Source organism: Cyprinodon variegatus, unplaced genomic scaffold (genome assembly GCF_000732505.1).
Source record: "Cyprinodon variegatus isolate N-32 unplaced genomic scaffold, C_variegatus-1.0 Scaffold215, whole genome shotgun sequence".
In the NCBI taxonomy this organism is placed as follows: Eukaryota; Metazoa; Chordata; class Actinopteri; order Cyprinodontiformes; family Cyprinodontidae; genus Cyprinodon; species Cyprinodon variegatus.
In genome coordinates this window covers 804,016-830,709 of record NW_015150668.1, presented here as the reverse complement: position 1 = coordinate 830,709, position 26,694 = coordinate 804,016, and the positions used below count along the sequence as shown (strand labels likewise).

Genomic DNA, 26,694 nt, shown 5'->3' with positions numbered 1-26,694 from the left:
CTGGCAGGTTAAGACATTTTAAGTTAATTTAGGCGTTAATAAACTGTTTCAGAGGCGTGATTATAGCGCTCCGCATCAGCAGGGCTGCCTGTCTCCCTGCCAACTCCTAGATCAGCTTCTCTGATTGGTCGATGTGGTGCGTCTAGCAACAAAAGTTAAATTTTTCCAACTCCTGCTTCTGAGCATCTGAGGTGCGAAGGAGGCGACAACATTTACCCTTCATGTAAATGAAACCGGTTCCCATCGAGCCATTTTTTCCTTTCCAAATTGCACGATTTCAACACCAAAATTTCAGTTTTTCCACATTTTTGTTAACAATAATGCAAATTTAAACATACTTTATGCCAGATATTTTCACAGGCGGAAGGAGAGATGGTTGCCTTTTCTAGAAAGTAGGATAAAGCAGTCTAGCAATGCAAAGGCTGCAAAGACCAGGAAAATACTTGCTACTTCCTTGTTTTGTGGAAGGCAAAGTAACCTTTACAGCTGCACATGCTTTGCCATGTGGCAGCATAATAAAATACTAGATCTGCTCCACGTATTCAGCTGCAGATATGATCCTAACACCCACATTATATTTAAATTTCATGCATGGTGCATGGTGTCTTCAATGGCCTCAATGCCTACAATAGATGTATTCTTCAGGGGATGAGAAGCTGAAGCTTAAAAGGAGTACAGGGTGGGGCTGTCGCGGTTGATGAATTCCGCCTGCGATTATTCAAGGAGGGGAAATATTGCAATATGCGATATTATTGCACCTCTTTTTTTCTTTATTCTAATCTATTTATTTCGCAAATGTGTTTGTATATTGTTAAATTACCAACTACATGGCAACATTTCCTTTGAAACAGGGCGCTTAAACGTTAAAAAAAGGTTATAAAAAGACATGGAAATTTTATTGAACGTAGATCAAAGGGCAGTAATGGCACAGATATGCCTCATTTCTCAGACTGAACTTAAAAAAAAAGCAAAATTCAGAAGAAGGCTGAACTTTTAAAGCCAAATTTGACTGCAGCATCTTTAATAAAAAAAAAAAAAAAAAAAAAACAAGTCGCCTCATGACTCTGTGTGGCAGGAGGCGGCGGTAGCCGCGCCGTAACAGCTGGGAGGTAGTTCGCTAAATGAGCCCATGAATTCATTGTTTCCACGTTTTGCTGCAGATTTTACAAATTGCCTCATTTAAATTGTTTTTGCTCCCCCTTTTCATTCGGCTGAAAACAGAAATGCTCCCAAAGGGGCAAAGTAACATTTGGTTTTGACATCCAGTGCAGCTGCCATTGTACCCTTCTGAACTGTTGTCCCAAGATGCGGTGATGGCGGTGGCCGGTTTTGTAGCGCGGTGAGCTTCTTAATATCGCGATATTTCATTCGTGCGGTTACCGTGACAGCCCTAGTACAGGGGGACATTAAAATAAGAGTAAAGGAAGAAAAGAGTCAGAATAATCATCAACAGTATTGTAATTGTATAAAGCAACAGTATAAAATGACATGTTTTATTTTTTCCTGGTAATGCTGAATAAGATTCATCTTGGGAATAAACTGGACCATTCCCTTCAAGATGCTTAATGTTTTATTCGTTTACTCAGAGTTTATCTCTAAAACTATACAAAAGCCTCTAAAGTATCCAGAAGGTCTTATGCAGTAGCAAATAGATGATAAGCAACAGTTAATTTATGGCAAAAAAAACAGAATGTTTCATAATTAAAAAGTTAAAACTGAAATGAACCTGATTCAATAAATCTATTCCCATCATGTTTACTTAGAATACGATAAAACGACCTACGTGAAAAAAAAAACAAACAGATTTTTCTTTTTTTATAAATGCAGCCAAAGCATCTAAATACTGCAACAGTCACAGTCCAGACTAAGGTGAGTTCTCTGACAGGCTGGTTTTCATCAGGTGGGTGAGAGGAGCGGCTGTTTGCAGAACAGAAAACGGGATGTTCGGACACGACCCGCTAGAGCAGCAGAAACACACCTCCAGATTTCAACAGCTTTCAAAGTATTTCTTGGCTACATGTGTTTAAACATGCGTCCTCTTATTTCCCCTAATTCACCCCAGACAGAGTGACATGTTAGATGTTAACGCAGAAATTAATGTCAGGCAATTATGAAATCAATCCCAAGACAGAGGCTGAACGTGATGCATCTTGCAGCTCCTTCAACCAATTCTGATTTTCGGGAAAAAAAAAAAAAAAGGCCCTTTGAATGACTTATGGGCAGATTAGACTTCTGCAAATGTCGCTCTGGTCTGGTCGCAAACCAGCAACAACTTTGACGGATTGTACTTCCGAACCTCCTCGATTAATCTTTCATCGTAGTTGTCCACTGCAGTTGTTCCTTGGTTTTTAAAAAAGGCGGACCCCGGCATCAAATCTAAAAGGACAACCAGACAGACAGCTGGAAAGGCATACCAAAACCAATAACATCTGCTTTTTGTTTGAGCACTTCTGCTTGAGGTCTGCGCAGGTTTGCGACCGTCCGTCGCGTAGTCAGGATTTTTTTTAGGTGCGCGACGATGGTCGCACAGAGACAGATGTGACAGTTGCAGAGGCTATGCATCAGAAGCATAAATTGGCCTTTACTGACAGATGGACTTCCTCTGCATCACGATTTAAAGCACTTTTTAGTTCATGTTTTCTTGATTTAAGATGACAAATACTCATATGAATGCAAAGAAGACTTGCAAAAACCTTCTTTATATTAAGCTTAAAAAGTGCATATACCTACCTACCCTAAAACACCACTGTGTGCAACACAAAGTTATTAGAGAAACAAAAGCCAGGATTATGTTGTTTTTTTTTTAAACTCATTCGCTTTGCATGCTGATGGAATATGTGGAGTCTGAATGCAGGGGGGACTGCAGGTGTTAGTGGAAAAGTTTGCTATGGGGATTGGTTTCTAAAGTCACCAACAGGAAGGTCAAAAAGCTTTCCATCTAAATAAAAACAACCTGTAAGCTAAATATAGTTGGATAAAACCTGATGCACGAGTCGGCCTTTTTATCAGGCCCCGTCCACACAGAGACAAACACAAAAACACCAGTGCATCATCCATAGAAGCAGACATTTCTGAGTCCAGATAGTATAAATTATTCTAAAACTTGTTAAACAGTTCTGTAGTCACTAACTCTCTGCAGCTTCATCTGATTTCATGTTTTCGTCCGCACCTCTAAACTGCCTCTGTTTAGAAGTGGGGAGCATGTTTTTTCATGGCGGGAATAAAACTGTGATCCTATCAAAGTGAGGCTGAATCTTAAAGCTAACTGCAAATTACTAAATAACTGCTAACTTTTAAAGGCAGAATAATAAATAGGTCAAAAAGCTTGACCTTATTTTAATTTTTTGTTTCTTGTTTTCAGCTACTTTAATTTAAACTATTTTAACAGTTTTTAACTCTCATTTTCTATTTTAGCTGGTCTGTATTTTGCTTTTTTACTATTTCAATTTTATTGTTTGTTTTTTTTTTTAGTTATATGTACAGCATTTTGATGACCTTTGTTTTTTTTTGTGTGTGTGTGTGTGTCCTGTTTAGCTAATATTACGGAATAGGATTAGGCCACTGGAAAAAAGTTTTAAAAAGTCTACTTATTTTTTATCTTATTTTAATTCAAAATGGGTAAAAAATTCAGAATTCTGGCTTTTTTTCCACAGAATTCTGACTTTAATCTCAGAAAACTACGGGAGAAGATTAGGGCCACTGGAAAAAAGTTAACTGATTTTTTATTTTATTTGAGTTTTATATGGGAACAATGTCAGAATTCTGAGAAAAAGTCAGAATTCTGACTAAATAAATAAATAAAACCTTTAACTCTTTATTTTTGTCCAGTGAACCTAATTCTTTTCTGTACAATATAGCCCTGGAGAAATTGGTTATTTCAAAAATTACCTTATGAATAAAGGGGTATGCCATGGCGTGCCATAGTGTGTTTTATAATGCAAAAAACTGATCTAAATATTATATTTATATTAAAAATATTTTTGAAATAAGGTCAATTGCCCTTACTTTTAGCTGGTTTATATGATGATCTACCCAAAGAACAAGTATTTCTGCTCTTAAAAGATGATAATTAGATGTTATGCACATAAGATACAAGAGATGTTTTTTTCTTACCTTGACAAAAAACCATCTGCAAATTGTCTTACCTCTTTAAATGAAGGAAAATACACTTCAACAAACAGTGACCAACTTATATTTACTTTTTTGTTGCGTGTTTTCAGAAGAGGGGCCAGAACCAGTTCTATAGGGGCACTGGCCCCTGTTGGCCCCTGTCTAGAAACGCCCACGCCTCCAGGCTAACATGCATGCAGCACACTCATAAAAAACAATAACGATGGCGCCATAGAGTACAGTGTGCATGCTTAATTCACTTCTTGGCTTGTTTCAGTCATTGCGTCACCAACAGTTTTCAGGCGTATAAAGTGCATCCAAGAGGAGACATAGAGCTGGCTTCATTTGGAACATTTTGTCATTGTGGGAATATAGCCTCAGTCTCATTAATAAACACTATATAAGAAAACAGGTTTAAGGTTTGCTGGGGAAGCCAGGCAGAGAAAAGGATTGTTTTTTTACAAAATCAAAAAACACTGCAACAAATTTCAGGTCAGCGGTTTGCAGAACAATGCCTCATCTTCTTTACTTCTGCTGCTGTGTAGCTTTGCTCTTTTCTCATCATTTACACCTCATGTTTTGGAAAGTGACTGCAGCATGTATGAGTTCCACATACTGAATTGCAATGATACAACTATTAGTTTGCTTCATATTTCAGTGCATGGCAACGTTGGTCAGACAAAGATTTAGAAGTAGAGCAGCTCATTCCTTATCTGGAGTTTTTGGCTGATCTCTCGATATTTATTTCCACATGATGTTCTTTCCTTCTGATGTTATCTGTTTTCCAAGTTGGATCAGTTAAGAGAGATGCTGCCATATATTTTCCTGCAAACATTAAAATGGTCATTAAGGTCAAAATCTTTAATTTGAATTTCATCAGACATAACTACAAACACGATGCTCTCTGTCCCTGACTGCACTCTGTGCAACAAAGGCAGAAAGACAAACATAAAGAGGGACGCAGGGCTGACATTATATTGGAGAATTTAATGCACAAAGATTCATGCAATACTCCTGTGTGCTCATTTTGAAGTACGCTTAAAACTGGAAAAGTTGCTGTATGCAGCACAGGAGGTGAAAGCGAAGCAGAATAAACTCCTGCAGGGTAAAAAGTTAAAACATCGCTAATACATGCGTACAGTAATATAAATTAAAAACAAACCAACAAAGCAAACAACATAACAGAGAAAGCAGCAAAATTGATTAATTGGAGAATCGATGATTCAGAAAAATGCCTTAGAATATGCAATATTTCTTCAGAATGAATTACGTTTTTTTTCTAAAGGAGGTTTTTTGCTCATGGTCCCTCATTGTCGTTACAGGACCAGGGGAGATCGCTCCTTTCAGGCGGTCGCACCGGCGCTCTGGAATGATCTTCCGCTTTCCTCATGCTTATTTAATTCTTTTGATGTTTAAGAGTGAACTTAAAACCTATTTGTTTAAGCAAGCATTTTAATTCTAGTAGATTAAGGGTTGTTTTATGACCATGTATTTTGTGACTGGAAATGTATTTTAATTTGTATTGTAATTTTGTGAAGCACCTTGTACCTACTTACTAACATGAAACTAATTTTCTGCTCAAGAAACACAATTTTTATGGACTTTTTTTTTGTTTTTTCCACTTTTTATACATTTATTAGCAGCTTGGAAATGCAAAGGGTCAAAAACCCACTAAAGCCTTAAATTGAGCCAAACTAAATAGAAGCAACATCACAGACCTCTGCCACCAGTATTCTATCAGCTTGTGAAACCATATATCTCAGTATTATATCACCAAACTTTAAAAATATTGCTATGTTTCTTAACTATGTAGATGATTTGCTCATATTGAACTAAAACAATTAAATGTTTTGTTTTTTGGAAATCAGGACATTTCATATTTTTCCCCTATCAATCAATTTTAACCTGGTTCTGTCTTGGTTGCTCGCTCGTTTTAAAAAGTCGCTATCATCCAGCTGAATCTGGTAGAAAAGTCGTCATCCTGTTCTGATTAGGACAGGAAAAGAACAGAGGGAAAAGGGAAAGAGGAGGAGGAAAAGGAGGAGGAGGAGGAGGAGAAAGAGGAGGACCAGCCTGGAAGAAATGAGGTCATTAGCAGCCCTTCCTCCAGAGGACTGGAGGAGGGGTTCGCTCGTCAGCACAGTTTCATGAAACAGAGACGTAGAACTTGGGAGCATTGCGGTGATAGATAAGACAGGTCATCATGGGTTTCATCGTGAATCACATCCTGCATTATTCACCTTTAATTTCCCAAAACGTCTGCAAGGAATTTCCTGGTGAAAGAAAACCTCTGGAAATGATGTGTCCGTTTGCAAACCGGAAAGAAGTAAAAAGCCGAGCTGCTGCAGCTGGCATAGATCTGCAAACTGTCCAATCATGGAAGCCCAATGACGCCCTGGACCCCAGGAACGTACGCCGAACCCCAGAGGCTGTTCTGGTTCTCCTTTCTGAACTCCACACACGCTATGGCTGACCTCTCCTCCATCCCAGCAATGCTGCTGTTGGAGGAGCTCCACACAGGCACCGATCCAGAGCGCAATCCCACCACAGCAGCTCTATGTTCTCCTTCTCCTTAGATGGCTTTGAGATGAGCCAACAGATGACTTTTACCAGTTAACAGAGGGGAACCGGACTCAGGTGGAACCAAAATTTTATAATAAAAAGCTCTAAAACAAAGCAAAAATAAAAACGTGGAAAGCTTTATTCAGATTCTCCAGAACATAAAAGTAAATTTATCCTTTTCAAACCTGCGAAGAGGAAAGCATCCAGTCAGCACCTACAGTTCAGGTCCTGTGGGATTCATTTTAGCCACAGCTCATCGTCTAAGCACTTAGAAAAATCAATAAGAACCACAGACACAACAAACGGGTCAAAAACAGAGACACTAGGTCAATAAATACGGAGGAACTCCTTTGTTGCGGTGCGTCAGCTCTCATTTTATCTATAAAGTTCATCGTTATTACACTCCCCAATTACAAGCCTCATTTTTCTATTGCTTCAGCACCTTAAAGTCATTCAACTTGCAGTTAATAATCCATTTACTGAGCAGCAGACCCTGACTGGCCTGAGGTTTAGACGGAGACGAAAAATGAGCAGAGTGTGCGCCTGGCAGCTTGCTCGTCTGTTGATATTCTGTGAGGAGGTGAACAGAGAAGCCAAGCAGCCGCTTTAGGGAACTCCTCTGGGCTTATTTAACCTCGTAGCCCTTTGCTGACTGTCGCTCCGCCTGTCTGCTGGTCTGAAACGCAGGGAGGCTGCTCTATATTCAGCTCATTCCAAGACGGGGTTAGGATCAACAACAAACAAACCAGACTAGATCTTTGAAGGCTACCGGCTGGATCGTTCCATCCAGTTCATTCGTTTGATCGACTTATCAGGATTTAGTAGAAGATGAGTTAGAGCATTTTAATCTTGCAGGTTGCCTAGAAATTAAAACTCAGAATTTGCATTAAACATCTAAAAAATTATGGTAAATAATTTGGAAACATGAATGTCTAATGCAAAATAGAATAACTGCCTAACCTGAGCAAATGTGTTACATTAAAAACAGGAAGAACATTTCATTATTCTAGGAATTGATACATGCAAAGAGCGCTTGTTCCACACACGCACACAGAGAAGTGTTTCTAACATTCATGGTTGGAATATCACAGCAGGGGTGTGAGCAGCTCATGTGTCTGGGCATGGCCTGTCAAAGGACCTCTGAGTCTCTGTAACATGAGGAAAAGTGTGGTGAGCCAAAAGGAAACGGTCCTAAACTTCTTTATTCTGCTGTTTTCAAACAGGGATCCAACATATATTTAGTTTAAAAATCCAAAACTCTTCCTCAACAAGACAGATTTTATTGCCATTTCCAAAATGGACTGAATGACTGACTGACTCACTCACTGACTGACTCACTGACTGACTCACTGACTGAAGCCAGGAAGGAAGGAAGGAAGGAAGGAAGGAAGACACGTGGGACAAAACATGAAAAAAGCAAGAAAGACTAGAAAAGTAAGGAAATGATGAATGAGGAAAAGAAGCAGACAAACAGGAAAGCTCAAAAGAATAAAAACAAGAAAGGAAGAAATAAAAAAAGACGTAAAAAGTAAAGAAAAAAACATAATTTGGCAAGAAAGGACTTGTTTCCTTGACCATTAAGGCCTGTCCGTTCTCCGTATGACCGCAGCAGGCGCTTGGTTCGCATTGCCGGCAGTAAGTCAGACCTGTTCCTGGTGTATGTTGGTCTTCGCCAAGGCTGCCCTTTGTCACTGGTTCTGTTCATTACATTTATGGACTGATTTTCTAGGCGCAGCAGGCGGCGTCGGGAACTTAGGGTAGCATCTCTGCTGTTTGCAGATGATGTTGTCCTGTTGGCCTCATCAAACCAGGACCTCCGGCGTGCACTGGGGAGGTTTGCAGCTGAGTGTGAAGCAGCTGGGATGAGGATCAGCACCTCCAAATCCGAGGCCATGGTTCTCCACCAGACAAAGGTGGACTCCCCTCCTCAGGTCTGGGAGTCCTTGTTTCTAGTGGAGGAGTTCAAGTATTTTGGGGTCTTGTTCATAAGTGAGGGACGGATAGAGCGTGATATCGATAGAGGGATCGGTGCAGCGTCAGCAGTGATGCGGTCGCTGTATCGGACTGTCGTGGTGAAGAGGGAGCCAAGTCGAGGGGCAAAGCTTTTGATTTACCGATCGATCTACATTCCTCACCTATGGTCATGAGATGTGGGTAATGACCGAAAATACAAGATCTCGAATACAAGTGGCTGAAATTGGTTTTCTTCACAGGGTGGCTTGGTGCACCCTTCAAGATCGTTAACCGGTAGGAGCTCGGAGTAGATCCGTTGCTCCTCCACGTCGAAAGGAGCCAGTTAAGGTGGCTCCGGCATCTATTCTGGATGCCTCCTGGTCGCATCCCTCGGGAGGTGTTCCAGGCATGTCCCATTGGGAGGAGGCCTCATGGAAGGCCCAGGACACGCTGGAGGGACTATGTCTCTGAGCTGGCCTGCTGTCGCCTCGGGGACCCCCCCAGAACAGCTGGAGGAACTGTGTGCGGATCGGGAAGTCTGGGCACTTCTGCTTAGACTGCCTGGTCCGTGACCCGGTGTAGGTACCAGATCTGCTCGGGTCCTTTGCTTGCTGGTGACGTTACGACACATGATTGGCTGAACGTTGCCACATGATGTAAAACATAGTGGTTGCCCGGACAACGATAATAACATCATGCAGTGTCCATTAGCGTGTATAATTTTGACTGATGGAGTTTTACCTGATCGACAACATATCTGAAAAATATCTGTTTATGGTGAACAAAGTAACAGTTAGACCATGATTTAAAGGGGCAGAGATGGGTAGCGATGTAGCAATGTTCAGTAGTTCACACGTTAGCTTCTTTTAGCACGGCCAGTTAGCCATATTTGAATTTTTAGCAACAACCACCGTTGGTTTTCTACAAGTAGATTAAATTATGTTTTCTTTGTCTAAAATCTCTACAAAAGCAAATAATAGCAAATATAATTAATAATATGTTGAAACTCCAAAACAGATTTGATCCTTAAGAAATGGGTTCAATACGGTTTGTTTGAGTGGAGTTGCAATATGTTGATGTCATAAGAAGGGGCAGGACCTCGAGCAGATCTGGTACCTACACCAACCCCGGATAAAGCAAATGGATTTGTTTCCCTTCTTTCCAAATTATGTTTTGAATCCAGAGAAAGAAATACTATGAAAAGGCGAGGAGTTAAAGACAAGATTTAGACAGACATTGGAATAAAGAAATTAACTTCCATTTAGTTTTTAATCCTATCCAGAACTGGAAGAAACTGATATGAATACTTTTCTAGACAACATAAGAACCAAGTTGGGGTGTTCTTTGGTTAGCGCACATGACCCATGTATGGAGGCCTTAGTCCTTGACGCGCAGACCCGGGTTCGAATTCAATCTGTGGTCCTTTGCCGCATGTCTCTCCCCCTCTCTCATACCCCCTTTTCTATAAGCCTACTGTCCAAAAAAAAAACCTCCACTAGTGTTGTAAAAACAAAAGAACCAAACAACTGAACAAAAGTACAACAGCTTTTAACAGCCTTGGAGTCCCCGGAATAAAGCAATAATTATTTTGTTTCAGTTATAATTATTCAACGGGGAAAAACACCAAAAATGATGCAGAGTTTACTAACCAGCTCAACTCAACATGGTTCACCTCCTCTTAAACCTCAGGTTGTTTTTGAGAAAATCATGCAGCACAATCTGGAACTGCCAGGCAGCAGAAACAAAGTATTTTCCATGAGCTCAATATGAGAAACACCACCTGAACTCCTGAGGAGGCAGCTGCCTCTGAGTAAATACTCCAAGAGCAGAGGTAATAAAAGCCCCTGATAAGACAAGCTGCCATCTCATTCTGATGAGGAGAGAAAGGGAAGGAAGGACAGAGAGAATAGGAGGAAAAAGGCATCTGGGAAAATAACCAACAAGTTCTAAGGACAAGCTGACACTTTTCCTGGCACATCACACATCTGAATCCGCATAAAAGCTGATAATTTTAGACAGGACTGGGATTCAATCGCAACCAAACACAAAGCAAAAAGGTTCTAGATATTATATTCCATAGATTCCTGTGTGAGCTTATAAATGTGTCCCTGTGTGAAGGGCCAGACATTCCTTCCAGTCTTTAAAAAGCTGCAGAGGAATATCAGAGATGAGTCACAGCTGTCGAGAGACCACCAGTAATGTTTAGTGGGGCAAACAGTCCCACGTACTCCCATCCAGGTTTTAGGTTCCCCCTCATCTCAATCCAAATCTACTTCAGTGTGGATCAATGGAAAGACACAAATACTTCCAGACTGACATCAAAATAAATACATCTTCAATGCACTCCCTAAGGGCATCAACCTAACCTTGAATTATTAAAAACCTCTAATAAACGGTTCTGCTTCCATGCAGGACTAACAATACAATAAAAACCTCAACAGGGCCAAGCTAACATGAGCGGCCTCAAATATTTAACAAACATTTAACTAAATCCTTTAATTAACAGTGCTGAACTTTTAGGATGTCTGAACTTGACAAGGACAAACCTATTAAGTTGTTATTGGCAGTAAAGACAGAGTGCAGTCTATAATTTATCTTTTGCAGCATAAAAACAATTTATTTTATAACCTGGCCAAGAAAATCCTGTGAACTCAGTGAAAATCTAAGAGGAAGAACACATTTTTCCATCATATCTCTCAGCTCAGACTTCACTTGGTTCATTCAGTGAAAATCTGCATCTAAACCATCTTTTCTTTCTTCAGGTGTGCCCCAGGGATTTGTTCTTGGACCTGCTTTTATTTATGTTTTTGTTTATCTCCTACCCGGTTTCTCTCAAAAGTTTTAAAAATTCTGTTTTTATTTCCATCTGGATACTGGTCGATACCTCCTCCATCCACCTTCTCCTAGCTCTAAAATGTATCTTTGTGTTTTGTTCAGAGCGCCTTAGTGTCTTTGAAGGTGCCAGAAAACAGAAACATATTACTTTTCCCCATGTTGGGAAGTCTTTAGAGTTATTCATAAAACTTTTCAGAATCCGAATGTTTCAGAAGTATACCTTTGAGAGGAAGGACTTTGTGATGTTCAAACACAAAAAGCACAATAATTCATTGACAAAAAAATACAAGAAAGAAAAAGTTCTTGAACTTTATTCAGCCTTCCTGTAATCTGCAAAAACTCTTTGCTCATGTTTTTTCTGCAAAACATGTTTTTTTTGTTTTTTTTTGCAAAAAAGAAAAATGTAAATACCGCCATATATCTCAGCCTGTCCTCTGACTCAAGCTACGGTAGTAAAAGCTAGCTTTGAGTGTTCTACCTTCAGGTACCACTACAAAGGATGTTGGTTTTTCTACGCTATTTTAATGTTTAAGCATGAATGGTTTAAATGATTGACAAAAGCATTGAGTTTCTGACGAGTCAGTCATGAGTCAGAACTTATCGAGCTATTAAGCTTTCGAGCTAAGGTGGCGACAGCTATTAGCTGAATCTCATTTTAAGATTTTCTGTGCATGATCCTTGCCTTTAAACAAAGGAAGAATAATGATTAGGGCTGCAACTAAAGATTATTTTGCAAAACAATCAATCTGTTGATTTTTTTTTGTCTGGATTATCTAATTATTAATTGGGTAGCAAAAGGTTCCTTAGATTTTTTTCATCAATTAAACCAGGTGAAAACGATTCCACTAGAGGAGTCCTGGATAGAGCATATTGACAGACAAAATTTTTTTTTATCTTAAATGCAGAATGTTTATATATTTTTTTTACAATTTTGATATAATTACTGCTCTAAGTGGGTTGCTCTGTCAGTTAAAGACATGTTTCAGAATATCTACGCTTTAGGTTATGATCACTTACTAAATTAGTTGACAATTATTTTAATAATAGATTAATCACGATTAATCCGATTAATTTTTTTAGCCCTAGTAATGATAATTTAAAAAAATCCACTTTTAACCAACAGATAATAGCTGAAGCAACACTATAAAGATATTTTGCAACAAAAAAAATACTATAGACAACAATATACATAGCCAGAGGAACATAGAGTCCATTAAATAGGCAGAATAGAGAAGTAGTCGTATTCAAAGCAATAACAACCCCACAGCCCGCAGGACCATAGGTGAAATTCTGTTACAGTTGTTTGTTTCATTTTAACCCTGGAAAAGAATAATACAATCAGACTTTACAGAAAACCAGAATTCTCCCGGACCTCTCATTGACAGATGCTTCAACACAGCTAGGAAGACTGCAGGTCTGAGTTAGTAAATAAAAGCTTATTTTGATTATGACAAGTGTAAAATGTTTGCATATTCTGCTGTGGAGAAGGCCTGCAGCGTGGGAAATAACAGAGGGATAATAACAGACCTGATGACTTGCTTGCTTAGAAGCGCTTCTAGCTTTAACTACAGATATGCACGTATTACAAAGGAAGATGAAGGAAACTGGGAGATTTCTCTGACTGACATGAGCACCATTGTTTTCATCTACGTCTAACATCTGTAAGAAGGATCACAGATCTCTAAAAGCTTCAATGTAACTCCTTTTATCCTCAAGTTCACAACATTCAGTAAACCATCACAGAAAACCACACCCACATCGTTTCAGTGCTACTCAGACCACAAGAAGCACAGCAATCTTCATCCTTTGTTTGGATTTGAAAAACAAAGACATCAAATAAATTTCCCAGTAAATCTAACCTCTGACCTTATGTTGCAACAGCTACTCCTCTCAGCCTCTGTCTATTTTTTGTTTAAGATAACAGAGTTTGACTTTGTGACCTCTGAACAATAAATCAGAGTCAACTTCTCTGATGTCAGGTTCACACTTGAGCATTTGGGAAGACAAGCAACAGATGAGCCCAACGGAGGCCTGGAAGCAAGACTGTCAGGCTGACGAGTTCACAGAGGGTCAAGGTGAGTTCAACCACTGGTGCCGTTAACTAAACTTGACTAAACATCTAATCTGCTGTTTAAAGCCCAAAAGTAGATGGAATTATCTGATTAAAAGGAAGGGACACAGAATAATGATTCAGCTAAGAAAATCAAGTTTATAAGAAAGTCCAGCATCGATTTTATCCACTCTAACCAAATAACAACTCACTCTGTCTTTGTCGTCGGCCACATCGCAAAGCACATCATCCAAGTCTAGGATCCCACCGTCACCATGCTCAAGTCGATGGACTTGCAACCAGTAGTTTGCATCCTAGTAAACAAAAAGGGAAAAAAAGGTTAATGGATAAACCCAGCAATCAGATTGTACTGTTTTTTTATTGTTCTATGCAATGTTTAGGTAGAAAGTGCAGTACAAAAATACAAATTTAGTGAGTTCTCAGTTCTTTATACGTCCAGATTTAGAGCACAAACAAAAATTCATCACAGATACAGAGATCAGACACTGAATGTAGAAATGAGAAAGAACACATTAGGTCTGACTGGATTACAGAGGGACAATGGACGATCAGATATTGGATATCCATTGGAGATCCATTCAAGCGCACTTCAAAAGGAACTGTTATTTCTTTATTTTTGCTGCTTATGTACGCTTTGTTTGTTCATAAATAACTTACATTTATGTGTGTTAATGTTTTACCTTTTTTAACAATGTTTATGTCAAGGCTAGAGCCTTCACTCGGATATATAGTTCATTCATTTAAAAGTTGAATCGTATCGGATATCGGTCGATATTATCAGCCCAGGTGTCGGTATCGGAAAATATTGGATTGGTGCATCTCTAGTAATGACCAACTGACAGAAAAGAGTTGGAAAAACTAACTGATGGATGGAGAAGGGGAAGGACGGGCTGACGGATAAAACAACAAGGGGACGGATGAACTGACTGACAAAAATCAAAATAGTTCAGGGTTGCTTTAAAAAATACTAATAAAAAATGTATTGATTGACAAGGGTATGGAAAAGAATAAAATGATACCTGCTGCTGTCATGTCATCTGTGTTAAACAAGCATTGTAAACATTCTCGGCAAGAACTTCATTACCCTCTAAAAACATCATGGAGACTGAAAGAAAACCCAAACACCAAATGCAGAACAGGCTCTTTTATTAAGAAACACTGATTAGGCATTAAAGCATGAAATTCCTCTTCTATGGATGTTCAGTGGAGCCTTAATAATCAAAGCTGGAAGGGAATCCACCCACAGCTACAGTTCAAATGACTCCAGCTACCATGACATTAAGAAACACAAGAGGCCTTGTAAGAATATAAGGAGTGGAGTCAAGGACAGATTTGATTATTCGTACATGAAAACAGCAATTAGCGATAAGCTAAAGTTAAAAAAGTTATTATGTAAGATACGTATTACAGACAGAAATTATCAATAAACGATTAGACTAAAATATGTTTTTTTCAATGAAAGACTGTAACAATTATTGCAATTGTTACACAATTCATACCTACATATATCACTTATGAAAGAACAAAGTTTAGCCCTGATTGGAGTTTGTAGTTCAGCTACTGTGAACTAGAATCATGCTGCAGCCCTGAAAGTTAGAAAGCTTCATCAATGCACAAAAGAGCATGGCAAATAGATATGATAGAAAGGCTAAAAGGCAACACAATAAAAAGGTGATTTTATCATTTAGCATTTGATAAACAAAAGGTTGTTAAACATAAAGGAGAACTGTGATGCTGATAAAAGGGAACAATGAAGTATCTTAACAGCTCTGGATGCCAGCTGGCATCTCACTCTAGCTTCCCCTAAAGACATAGTTACAAAATAAATAAAACATGCATTTTGTTTATGTTGCCTTTAGGGACAAGATTTAAAAAATTATTGTTTTTTTTAATGTTGCTTAAATCTTGAAAAAAAAAAAATTGAAGTTTCATCTGAAATATGAGTTATTTTGCAAACACTGGACTGACGATTATCGGTTGGAAAATGTTAACATATCGCCAAACCTTAGTAGATGCTACATTTCTTGACAGTTTGTACCATTTCTGCAGGATCTTGGCATAACAAACTAAAGCCTCTTTCCCACTGATACTACCTGGTTAACGCCTCTTTTCAAACATGGGTCGACCCGCTAATAATCAGCATTTAGCTTCCTTCCCATTGGCAAAAAAGCTTGGCTTAACCCCTCCCTAGCAAGCTGTCCCCACGCAGCTACATGTCTCGTTACATCATCATGCTGGGTTAGATTTGATGTTAAAGGGCTGGTTTTACTCCCGCAGCAGTGTCGCATTTAGCTTTTCGCAGGTAGGATGAAGAGATTTTTGATTTATGCCCAATTTTGAAGCGTGGTCTGCGCTATGTTATTCCACGCCACAATGCAAGAGGGACAATCACGAACTAGGTAGGATTGTGGGTGTCTGTGTGACGAGCGTGTTCGCCGTCTACAACCCCTCATCCAATGCAGGACGACACATTTCAGCTCGTGAGTGTTCCCCAAAGACTGGCCGTGGCGCTGCGTATTTTGGTTTCGGATGGAAACTAACAGACTGCTGCACAGAGTTACAAACTAACGTTCTGTACGGTGTCAGGGATAGTGTTTGAGGTATGCCAGGCTCTAGGAGGAGGAGCAACCTCCTCCAGACAAGACTCTACTGTACATCTACACCTTATCAACAAAGGACATTCTTTTGAGGACCAGAATGTTCACAATTTGGAAAAAGAAAATAGGTGGTTTGAGAGGGATGTGAAGGAAGCCATCTATGTTAAGAAAGAAAAACCAACCAACCAACCAACAGAGGGGGTGGACTGAGATTTCAGTTTTCAAAAACTTACAATGCAGCAATTGAGTTAATCCATTCCCACTATCATCACAGCCCCACTCCCTGTACAGCAGAGCGGAGGACCTTGTCTATTCAGCCAGGCCAACAACCATATCTGCGTTAACTGCGACACACACGCAGACAACCTGGTTTCTGAGCATAAACCAGGCGTAAAGAAGCCGAGGCGCAGTAAGTGTGCTTTATTGTTTCGCAGCTTTACCTGTCAGAAACTCTCTAGCGCTGCATCATGTTTGTCAAATGTAAACAGAGTTGTTTCTGCTTGTTAGATCAGACGCGACTGTTACGGTGTGACCGTATGTTGAGATCAATGGTGTGACATAATTTACCGGGTCAACCCAGGACTAGTGTTTCCCTGGCATCCCATCAGGGCTGAGGAGATTTTAACACGGGTCACTTGCCGAGTCGTTTGAACCGGGTAGACACGCTCCAGTCAGCTGTTCCCACTGCCACTAAAATCTGAATTTTCCCGCATTTGAATGGGTTTTTAAACCATTGGGAAATGATTATAACAGAACATGAAGCATGAAGCTGAATCCATAAACTCCGGGTGTTTTCATGTAAAAAATATTAAATTAGAAGCGGCATTCTTTGTCATAAAGACGCCACCATCTTGTTTTATATGCAACCAATAATAAGGACTTGTCTCCTACCACCTGATGTGGCCTGGGCCAAGTCTTATATTGAGTTTATTCCATATTTAGGACCAGATCAAACAGTGTGTAAATATGCGTGTGTGTGAGTGTCATTCTGTGGGGGCCAAGTTCGGCGTGCAAAAATAGCACACCGCAAATTCCCCATGACCAACTGCAAACAAGGGAAGCATAGTAAACAAGTTAACAAGCCTGACAGAAACAGAAAAACAAGTCACCACCCACAAAACACACAGCTCTCTCTGATGTGGGCCTGTGCAGAAATAATGCTCATCACATCTCCCTCCTAAAGAACAAACAATGTAAAGCTCTCAGCAGTACTGTACATCCATCCACTCTCTCCTGCTCCCCCTAGGAGCTAATAATGAATTACACGATAGCTTGATATGATGGGGGCAGTGAATGACCTGGACAGATCTAGAGCTGGGTCACCAAAGTCATCTACTGTTTCAATGCTCATCTGTCCGACAGCAGACCTGGAAGGAGGCCAAAGGCGGCACCGTGACAGTCAGTGGGAAGGCTGGCTTCTGATTTAACACAGACAAGCCGGCCTGTGGAGCACGCTGCGTAAAAGAGACCAAACAGCGTGTCAACTTCTCTGATTAGAACATCTACTGCGCAATAAGGGAGGCTTTAGGAAATAATGCAGTATTTATCAACTCACTGTGGCTTAAATCAACTTTGATCATATCTATACAAATTATATTTAGTTTAAACCAACAAAAACGGTGTAGTGAGAAGAAATAATAGGTCAAAAATATAAATAAAAAATGACAACAAATATAGTTTATAATAGCAAATGTGGAATAAAAACAAGACAAGGAAAACTTGATGTGGTACCATTGATGTATTATCTCAAAATATAAGTCTTGAAGCCAAAGCTTTGGCACATATCACACTAATAAAAAAAATAAAAAATCACCAAATCAGTGACTAAATGACTGAAAGACACAGTTTTTTTTTTTAAATAGTCTCAGTTTAAGAGACAATTTGAGAAAAGAACTTCCAAGCTTTAAATGAGCAAGATAAACCTGATCCGCTTGATCCAGTCCTTTGAGGAGAAATGGGCCCAAATTTAAGCAAAATAAATTAGTGTTAGCCCAAATTTCTTATTTATATAAACACAAATCATTTAAGTAATCCTATTTAATGTCTCTTAATCTCTAAGTTGAACTGGATTATCTCATTGTATACACTGGGTTTCTTGACTTTTTTTGTGCTTATATCCCAGAGTTCCCTCTTTTTTTATTTATTTCAAAAACTGAAACAAAAATGTACAATAAATTGATGTAAGGTATTCCCTAAAGTGGAGTTTAAATGAAAGCTACTGAACTTGGACTGAAATGAATGATGGTTAGAGCAGGAAGAGGAAGGAAAGGAGGGAAAAAGAGTAAGAGAAGGATGAGCTAGGATGGAAGAAAAAAAGAAAGAAAGATAAAGGAAGCAAGAAAAGAAGATGAGAAAGACCAGAGATAATTTTCTACATCATGAATTTCTTATCCCATACTATCGTAAATCAGGAAAAAAAAACAAGAAAAAACAAAGATCAGTCAAATTTTTCTAGGGAGATCACAGTGTTTTATAATCTCTGCAGGTCAAATCCCATTCTAGGACCTGTGTTTTTTGGTTTATCTCAAACTCATTACTTTAAAGGCAAACCACAGACTTTGTGACCTAAAGAGTTGACGCATATGAGTTATTTTAAATGATTCCTCAGGCCAATACACAGTTCTTGACACTCAATGCTACAAGCTGGGCTCCCCTTTTGAAATACCGACTACGTAAGTAGGGAGAAGACGCACCCTCATTGGCCAGGTCATGTGAGCTGGAAGAACGTATCGCTTTATAGCCACAGGCTCCTATATAGTTATGGAGCTAAAGCTTTTGCTCTACTATTTTTCTACCTCCTCGACCACGGGTCATGATTGAGGCGAGGGAAAAGTTTAAACCTTCTAAGGAGGCTAAAAAGAGAAAATGTGAATGGGATGTACCTGAGGAAAAAAAGTTCTCTTAACTCAACTCTATCAATAGAATGGTAAGTTAAAACTTTGCTCCTAGTAAACAGTCACATATCTTTGTTATTATTTTTGATGTTTAGTACGAGCAGTTACAAGTCTAGCGCCCCTAGTGGCCAAAAATTACACGGTGCACCTTTAACCAAAAAAAACACCAATCATAACATGTTCTATGTGGAACTTGTGTGCGCCATGGCAACCTCTGCATTAGGGCCTTTCAAACAACAACAGCCTAACAGAACCTAGGAACCAGCTTTAAAATACAACTGACAACTGCCTGAAAGGCTCCATATACACATAGCACAGTGCCTATTAAAAAAAGACGAAATGTCTGTGGAAGATCTGGACTTTCAGTCAATTGAGGATGATGATGAGGCTGAGTGGAGTACTGGCAGCGTAGACGAGGAGGAAGACCCTCTCGCCATTTTCTGGAATCTTACTTCATTTGATCACATTCGCTTTAACAATGAATTAATTGACATCATGGTAAGTAATAGACACTTGTTTTATATGATGGCTAATTTTATCGTAGTTTCAGCAAGTAGCCAACTTTTAACGCTTCATTTAATGAAAATAAGTGAACATTTATTAATTTACAGTCTACCATTGAAGAGGTGATTGCCGATCATTTAGAGGACACCATCAGCCACACAGAGGAGCTTTCCTGCACCAATGACTACGATGACTTCGATGACTCAGATGGAAGCATATGGGAGCAAACAGGATAAAAATCAATTATGAAGCTATAAGCAACAAACCAGTAAAAAGTTATTGGGGAAAACTGCTGGTATTAAGTACATTTGTTCATTGAAGGGTTAACCTATTAATTAGGCTGATATTATATAATTTATCATCAAGCAGGAGTTGTTGCTTTAAGGAGATTCTTTAAGGAGGATCCTTTAGGGAGGATCTTTTCTCATGGTTAAAAGGTAGGCCCCCCCGCCAGCCCTACCTTTTAACCATGAGAGTTCCCATGAGGGTAGTGGTGTCCTAATTCCTCTTTGCATGTAGGGATAGTAGACATCAACAGGGGTAGGGGGACAAATATAGGCCTTAAAAGCAAATTTCTGTTGCCAACTTGCTAGGGAAGGGGCCAGAGACAATTTTACAGAAAAGATGGAGGACAGGGATTTTGCAGAGCCACTTGCAGGTTTTTTTTTTTTTTTAAAGCCAAACAAAGCCACTGGCATTGAGGCTCACCTGCTTCTCCCTGGCAACAGAGGTAAGGTGAGAGGGTGTTTTGGAGTTCCAAAAGGAGCGGCAGGAAATCAGTACACTGGCAGAGAGAACACCAGAAATATAAAGAGGCTGCCAGCCGTTCCCCTCCACAGGTAAGGACCCCCTCGGGGTAAGGCGCACCAGAGTGGGGAGAGAAGGCAGCCGCTTACCACTGCTAGCCTAGGAATAGAGCGGGGAAGCCTAGTGGAGAGCGTAAAGTGGAAAGAGGCTACACCTGATTGGGGCGAGCTATAAACCTGGAGGAAGATCATATAAGTCAGCCGAGAAGACAGAATGATGAAGGTGGTGGGGAGGGGCTACGGCTGGATGCAAGTAGAACAGCAGTTCATTGGAGAAGCCCACGGGCAGCACTATTTTCTCCAACTTATATTTGGATTTTTTTTAAATGGCATGGCACCGTTTGATTTTGTCCTATGGTTTTGTAATTAGCATATTTAATACACTAGAGCAGCGGTCACCAACCTTTTTACAGTGAGGGCTAATTCAGGGGCACTGAGTCACAGGAAGGGCTACCAATACTGACCTATGAATTGCAATGGTCAACGTTCACCTAAACTTCATACATTATAAACATATCTTTATCATTTCTTTAAATTTCTAATTTTCTTTTAGACATTTTCATTTTGAAATCTCTATAATTGCTTAAATGCCATATATGATTAATAATGAAATGTCCTATAACCCATTTAAAAAAAGAAGAGCAACAGAATACAGTGAAATTTCAAACGTAGCTCACTGTTGAGTTGTTCTATTTTCAGAAGACTCTAAGGGCACCCCTTGTGGTCCTTGAGGGCCCCTTGGTGCCCGCGGACACCATGTTGGTGACCCTTGCACTAGAACTTGTCAGCTGGGCTTAATGGGTGTGTGAGTAGCGAGTAAGAGCTAGTGGTTAAAAGTAGAGACAAATAAAGGACAAATAAGTTAAATGCCTTTCAAAATGCAGCCTGGGAACCAGTGCTGTGACTCTGCCCGCCTGGTCTGACCTGTAAAAACCTCTAATTTTATTTAATCTCATTGCCCTAACTACCATCTGTTGCTATTCAGCAAAAGGCCAAAATAAATAAGCTCTATTAATGACCTTCTGGCTTTCGTAAAGAAATCAACTTATCCTGATTCGTACCACAGAGGTAAAAGCGTCTACCTTAAACCAGGGAGTCAATGTTCTGTCAAATCAAGAAATATAAACAAGGAGTGCCGTGTTGAAACCTGCAGATGGCCGGGGTTCTTGGCAGATGCTTTGTTTTTGTTCTAATCTCCACCATTTGGCAGGGCTCGTTAAAAAGCTATACATGTTTCATTCAACCCGGCCCTATCGTCCGTCCGTCACACTGCTGTTTATCTTCCATCGTGTCTCCCGTTTTTTTCCACCCCGCACTCGACAAGATATCGAGACTCCTTTCAGCTTTTAAAATAAAGGCTTTCTACAGCCCTGTTGGGAAGCATTGGTGCAGCTGTAGTGCAGATTGGATCTGCTTTTAATTTCAGTAGTTGAGTGTGACACTATTTTAATGCTCTCCCCAGCGATTGCACTGCTGAAAAATGCATTTTGCTGCAGACTCCTCCCTTCCTGCCTCTGGATTTAAAAAGCAGAGCTGAAAGATGACTCTGAGGACAAAAGATCTGAGGGAATAATTAAGTAATTGTGGATTTAGGGTTTAGAGCAAGGAGGGATTACTGTAGGTTAAAACACAACCAGTAGGAGAAACCGGGATGAAGACAAAGACGATGAGATATGAAGAAAGACAGCATCACACTTATCTCCTGAAGATTGAACAAAATACACAATCTAAAACAATTAGTGTCGATGGATCTCCTCACAGCAGGCAAGACTAATAAACTATGGATTAGGAGCACACAGCAGGTTTACTGGCACCAAGGCGTAAAGAACTGTTTGAGTGTGTCCATGCACAACCTGTTGAGGAGCCTGACTATCTGCACCAAACACTAAACTTTCACAAGTTTACATAATTTATACAACAGCCTGCAAAAACAATAGTTTCCCCTCCACCACTGCAGCCTTGGTTTAAGTAAATTACTCTATTAATTAAATTAGCTATTTTCTAAGCACTCATTTGTGAGTACTCGCAAGTAGTTAGTGGAAAAACAGCGAATTTGTTTAATCAGTATGAAAAACCAAATGCAAAAAAAGAAAATTAATTGGTTAATGGTTATTGGGGGGCTTATGATGGGTTGTCATGATTGGTTTTGGTTACATGCATCATTGCAGTGTGAGTCAGGTGAGAAAAGTGAAAGATTAAAATGTTATTCCTCACCAATTTTCTCTAATCACACTTTTTCCGTCCACTCAACTTTCCAATAGTACTTTTGATACAGCAGTTTAAAAAGCATGCTTCTTACACAGTGTCCTTTTTGCGCTCATGCTCCTCAAAGAGTGTCAGTCACTTAGACAACTTTAACTTTTTCAGACAGTAAATGAACATTTCAATTCCATAAAGTGCAACAGTGATTAAATGTAAACAGTGTTGGAGAAAAAACATGGTGCAAAAAATGCATTGACATGGAAGTTTAAAGCATTGATAAATATTGAGCAATTATGCAGTACTTATGGTTTGGTAAGATCAGTGTGATGCAGAGTCTGTGACATGATTTAGAGTTCTTTCAACAGTTCGGCTGTCTGATGACAGTGGGGAAGAAACTGTTGCAGAATCTGCTGGGCTTGCATCGAATGCTGCAAAGCATCTTCCCAGTCCAGGAACAGCATCTGTACGTGGGTGTTCTTCTCCTCCAGGTGTGCTAGGCTCATGTGAACAGCAGAGGAGATGGCATCTACAGTGGAGCAGCTCTGTCGGTAATCAAACAGGGACGGGTCGAATGTTGGCGGCAGACCGGAGACGATGAGTTCCTTAACCAGATTCTCGAAAAAACTTCATCATGATGGGAGTCAGTTCGACAGGCCGGTAGTCATTAAATGAGGTTAACTGAGGCTTCTTTGGGACTGGAATGATGGAGGCAGACTTAAAGTATGCCGGCACTATGGATTGATCCAGCGAGATGTTAAAAATGTCTGTGAGGACACCAGCCAGCTGGTTTGCACGCTCCTTGAACACCTGCCCAGGTATGCTATCGGGGCCTTGGGTTGACTCTCCTCAGACTCTACCACACATCCCCTGTGTCAAGGCAGAGTGCCTCCTCTCCGTGATGTGGAATGGCTTTCACTGCAGTGCTGTTTAGTGACTCAAACCTTCCAAAGAGGTTTAGACCGTTTAGGGAGTCAGCATCAGCTGCACCCACCAGTAGGGAGGGAATGTTCTAGTCTGTGCTCGTCCGTATGCCTTGCTACATTCTCCTGGTGTTGCTGTCATTGTGGAAGAGATTCTGGATTTTTTGACTATGGTTCTGCTTCGCTGACCTGATGTTACGTTTCAAGTTGGCTTGCACCGTTCTTAGAGCCTCTCTATCACTAAACCTGAAAGCTGATTTCTGTGCTTTTAGCGATTTCCGATCCTCCCCATTCATCTAGGGTCGTTGGTTTACCCTGGTGGTGTTGTTCTTTGTGATGCTGATGTCCTCAATGCATTTTCATTTAGGCTTAAAGGCTGGGCGATATGCACTAAATGTCCCATCATGATATTGACCTATATCATTGTGATAACAATCAAGATGGCGATTAAAAAAAAACATTACTTCTTTGCCGTCTTTTTCAGGTACCTCTACGACTGTCACTGCTTAGCACAAAACACAATATTTCTCTTGAATACACAATAAAATTCTTCACGATACCACTTATTGAAGGTATGATTTATATGACTAAACATCAAACAGTAACCGCATCAATCACATCCTTCAAATTTGTCAAAGCCTGACTGGGAAAACAAAAGAAAAATAGTAAAACTATTTCAACAATTCACAGTTTCTTGAGTTTTTAAAATCATCATTTATTCTAATTTATCCTTTGGATGACAAATCTAAATTCTTCTCACAACTAGAAACTTATCACGTTAACGATAAACAATATGATAGATGCCCCCTCACCAGGCTTTCTCTAGTCTGGCCCTCGAGGTCCGGTGTTCTGAACATTTCAAATGTCTCTGCTTTCACACCCGAATTAGACTGCAAAATTACCTCCACCACATGTAATCACGTTCACCAGAGTCCAGCTGATGATGGAAATATCTGATTCGGTGTGTTTAAACAGAGGCACATCTAAAGGTTACAGGACACCAGACCTCAAGGACAGTAAATGAGATCAGGTTCTACGTAACATTTGACTCTCCTGAGAGCAAATTTTATTAATTAATATTATTGAACAGAAACAATGCTTTCAGTATACAACTACTGGGCTACAAAAGGGTCAAACTTGATGGTTTGACCATCTTCGTCTTATTATTTTTTAACAGATTCATTCATTGTTTAAGCTGTAGTTACTGAACAGACAATATGTTGCTACAGTCACCAAGAATCAATCTTGTCTGACCTTCAGATGGGTTGAAAAAACAAAGAAAAAGAAGAAGGAAAAAAAACTGTGAATGGTTCATTCAAAGCAAAACCGAAGACCCTTTAGCACCCCTTAAGACACTAGCTTTGGAACAGAATTTCACAGAATTGGAAATAGTAAAAAAGCACAAAAAAGCATGTGTGCAAAACATTAGAGGGATGCATACTGCAAGGATGCACAAACTGTGAAAAAAAATTAAATAAAAAATTAAGATATGTACATCCAGTAAATTGCTTATGCTTTCATTGCCATGGTGACAATCAGGCCCCAGAAATTGGGACACCTCACAACTGGAGGTACCTTCAGCCTGCCGACAGAAGAAAGCTGCCCATGGTCGCTGCATGACATCTAAAGAAACTTCATCTAAAGATGCAAACAGGAACCAGACTACTGGTTTGGATATATCTGAATCCAAATACAGATCAGTATATGGGTTCTTCGGCTAGCTATCTCCTACTCTGTCCTTATTCCAAACATTTCTCCCTGTTTACATCCCGCAGTGGGATTCAAGGACCTAAAAATTCCAACCTGTTGAACATTTAGTCTGTCTGGAACCAGAGAAGAAGTAATTAGGTTAGAAAAAGTTTGAATTAATTCACAAAAACAGGAGAAAGTGCAATCAAAGACAAAACTAAGCATTTTCCATCATCAGTGCTTTGGTTGTTTTCTTTTTATAAACCTTATTTAATAAACCCTTCTAAAAAAACTGGACCCCAAGAAATGTTATGTCTTCATCTCACTGCTAAAATATCTAAATCAAGTTATACAAACTCCCTGAGAGGTGGTGCATTTTCACTAATTTCCTCCAATTTGTTCCCACTGTGACCATCAGCTCAGGGTCAATGTCCTCAGGTCACACCACTATCACTCACTCTTTTGTCCTGCTATTGAACCATTCTACCTTTGCTTCTGCTGAACCCCGCTGCTCTGAGAAAAAGGAGGAGGAGGGAAATGAACTAGACACAGAAACCAGAGAGAAACCCCTGGCAGAAAGCAAACAGCCTAATGGCAACGAGGGGGACACGGAAACAATGTCGCCATTCAGAGAAACTTTTATCTGATCTAAGCAGGCCTGAGCTTGACAGTTTAACATATTACCCTCTAGAAATAGACAAAATTACACCATTTAGACCTAGAAATTAAACTCAAGCAGGTAGGATAAGTCTATATTTGGTACATTTCTTTTTTTAAACAAACATAAGGCTTTTTTGTTTCTTGCAGCAGCTGAGTTGAATGGATCAGGGGTAAGTGAACCGAAATTTTGATCCAAGGTAAATGTACGATCAGACGGATACCTGTGCAGAATGCCGAGGATTGTACAGGCTTTGCATAAGTGAGCCTTCAGCCTGATTAACTTTATGAATAATGAAGAGTCACACAGAAGCATCAGGAGTTCAGCTTCACCTCTGTGGTGGAAAAGCAGGAACAGCCTGAGATAACAGGAGAAGAGGGGGTCTGCAGGGACAAAAAACTGCACAGTTATGCAGCTTTTACACTGTAATTGCATGGTTAAAATGTTTTCTTCTTGAGTTTTATTGTGAGCCGACTATCCAAATGTACCCCTAATGTTTTGTAACCAACCAGATAATTAGCTCATGCCTAGTCCTGCCACATCAGACAACAGAGCAATGAATCATTTTCTAAATCTTAATTTGAGTCTCTACAGATTTCAGCTTCAGATGCAGGTTTCATTTCTGAGCAAAACAAACATCTATTAGCGACAGATGAACCTTCTTAGAAGTCTGCTGTGAACTTTAAACCACACTTGGGGTGAAAACTGTACACAGGTGCAACTTTATGAGTGGCTCCTAATGCAGTGTATGGGCAGCTTTCCATCACCAAAAAGCAAGCGGCAAAAATGAATGCAAACATGGAGCTATAATCAGTTTGATTTTGCTTCATCTCAAGCCCCCTCATGGTAAATGGGAGGGAAGTATGGCAGCACCGAAGGAGGACATCAATGGC

At 39.8% G+C, this 26,694-nt stretch overlaps 1 protein-coding gene across 1 annotated transcript in view; it reads right to left on the bottom strand.

Moving 5' to 3' along the window:
• Positions 1–26,694, bottom strand: part of pard3 (par-3 family cell polarity regulator) — a 337,809-nt gene that overhangs the window by 265,606 nt on the left and 45,509 nt on the right. Inside the window, exon 2 of the mRNA XM_015380465.1 lies at positions 13,723–13,824. Coding sequence (XP_015235951.1) covers positions 13,723–13,824 — 102 coding nt within the window. The remainder of the gene's footprint in view (positions 1–13,722; positions 13,825–26,694) is intronic.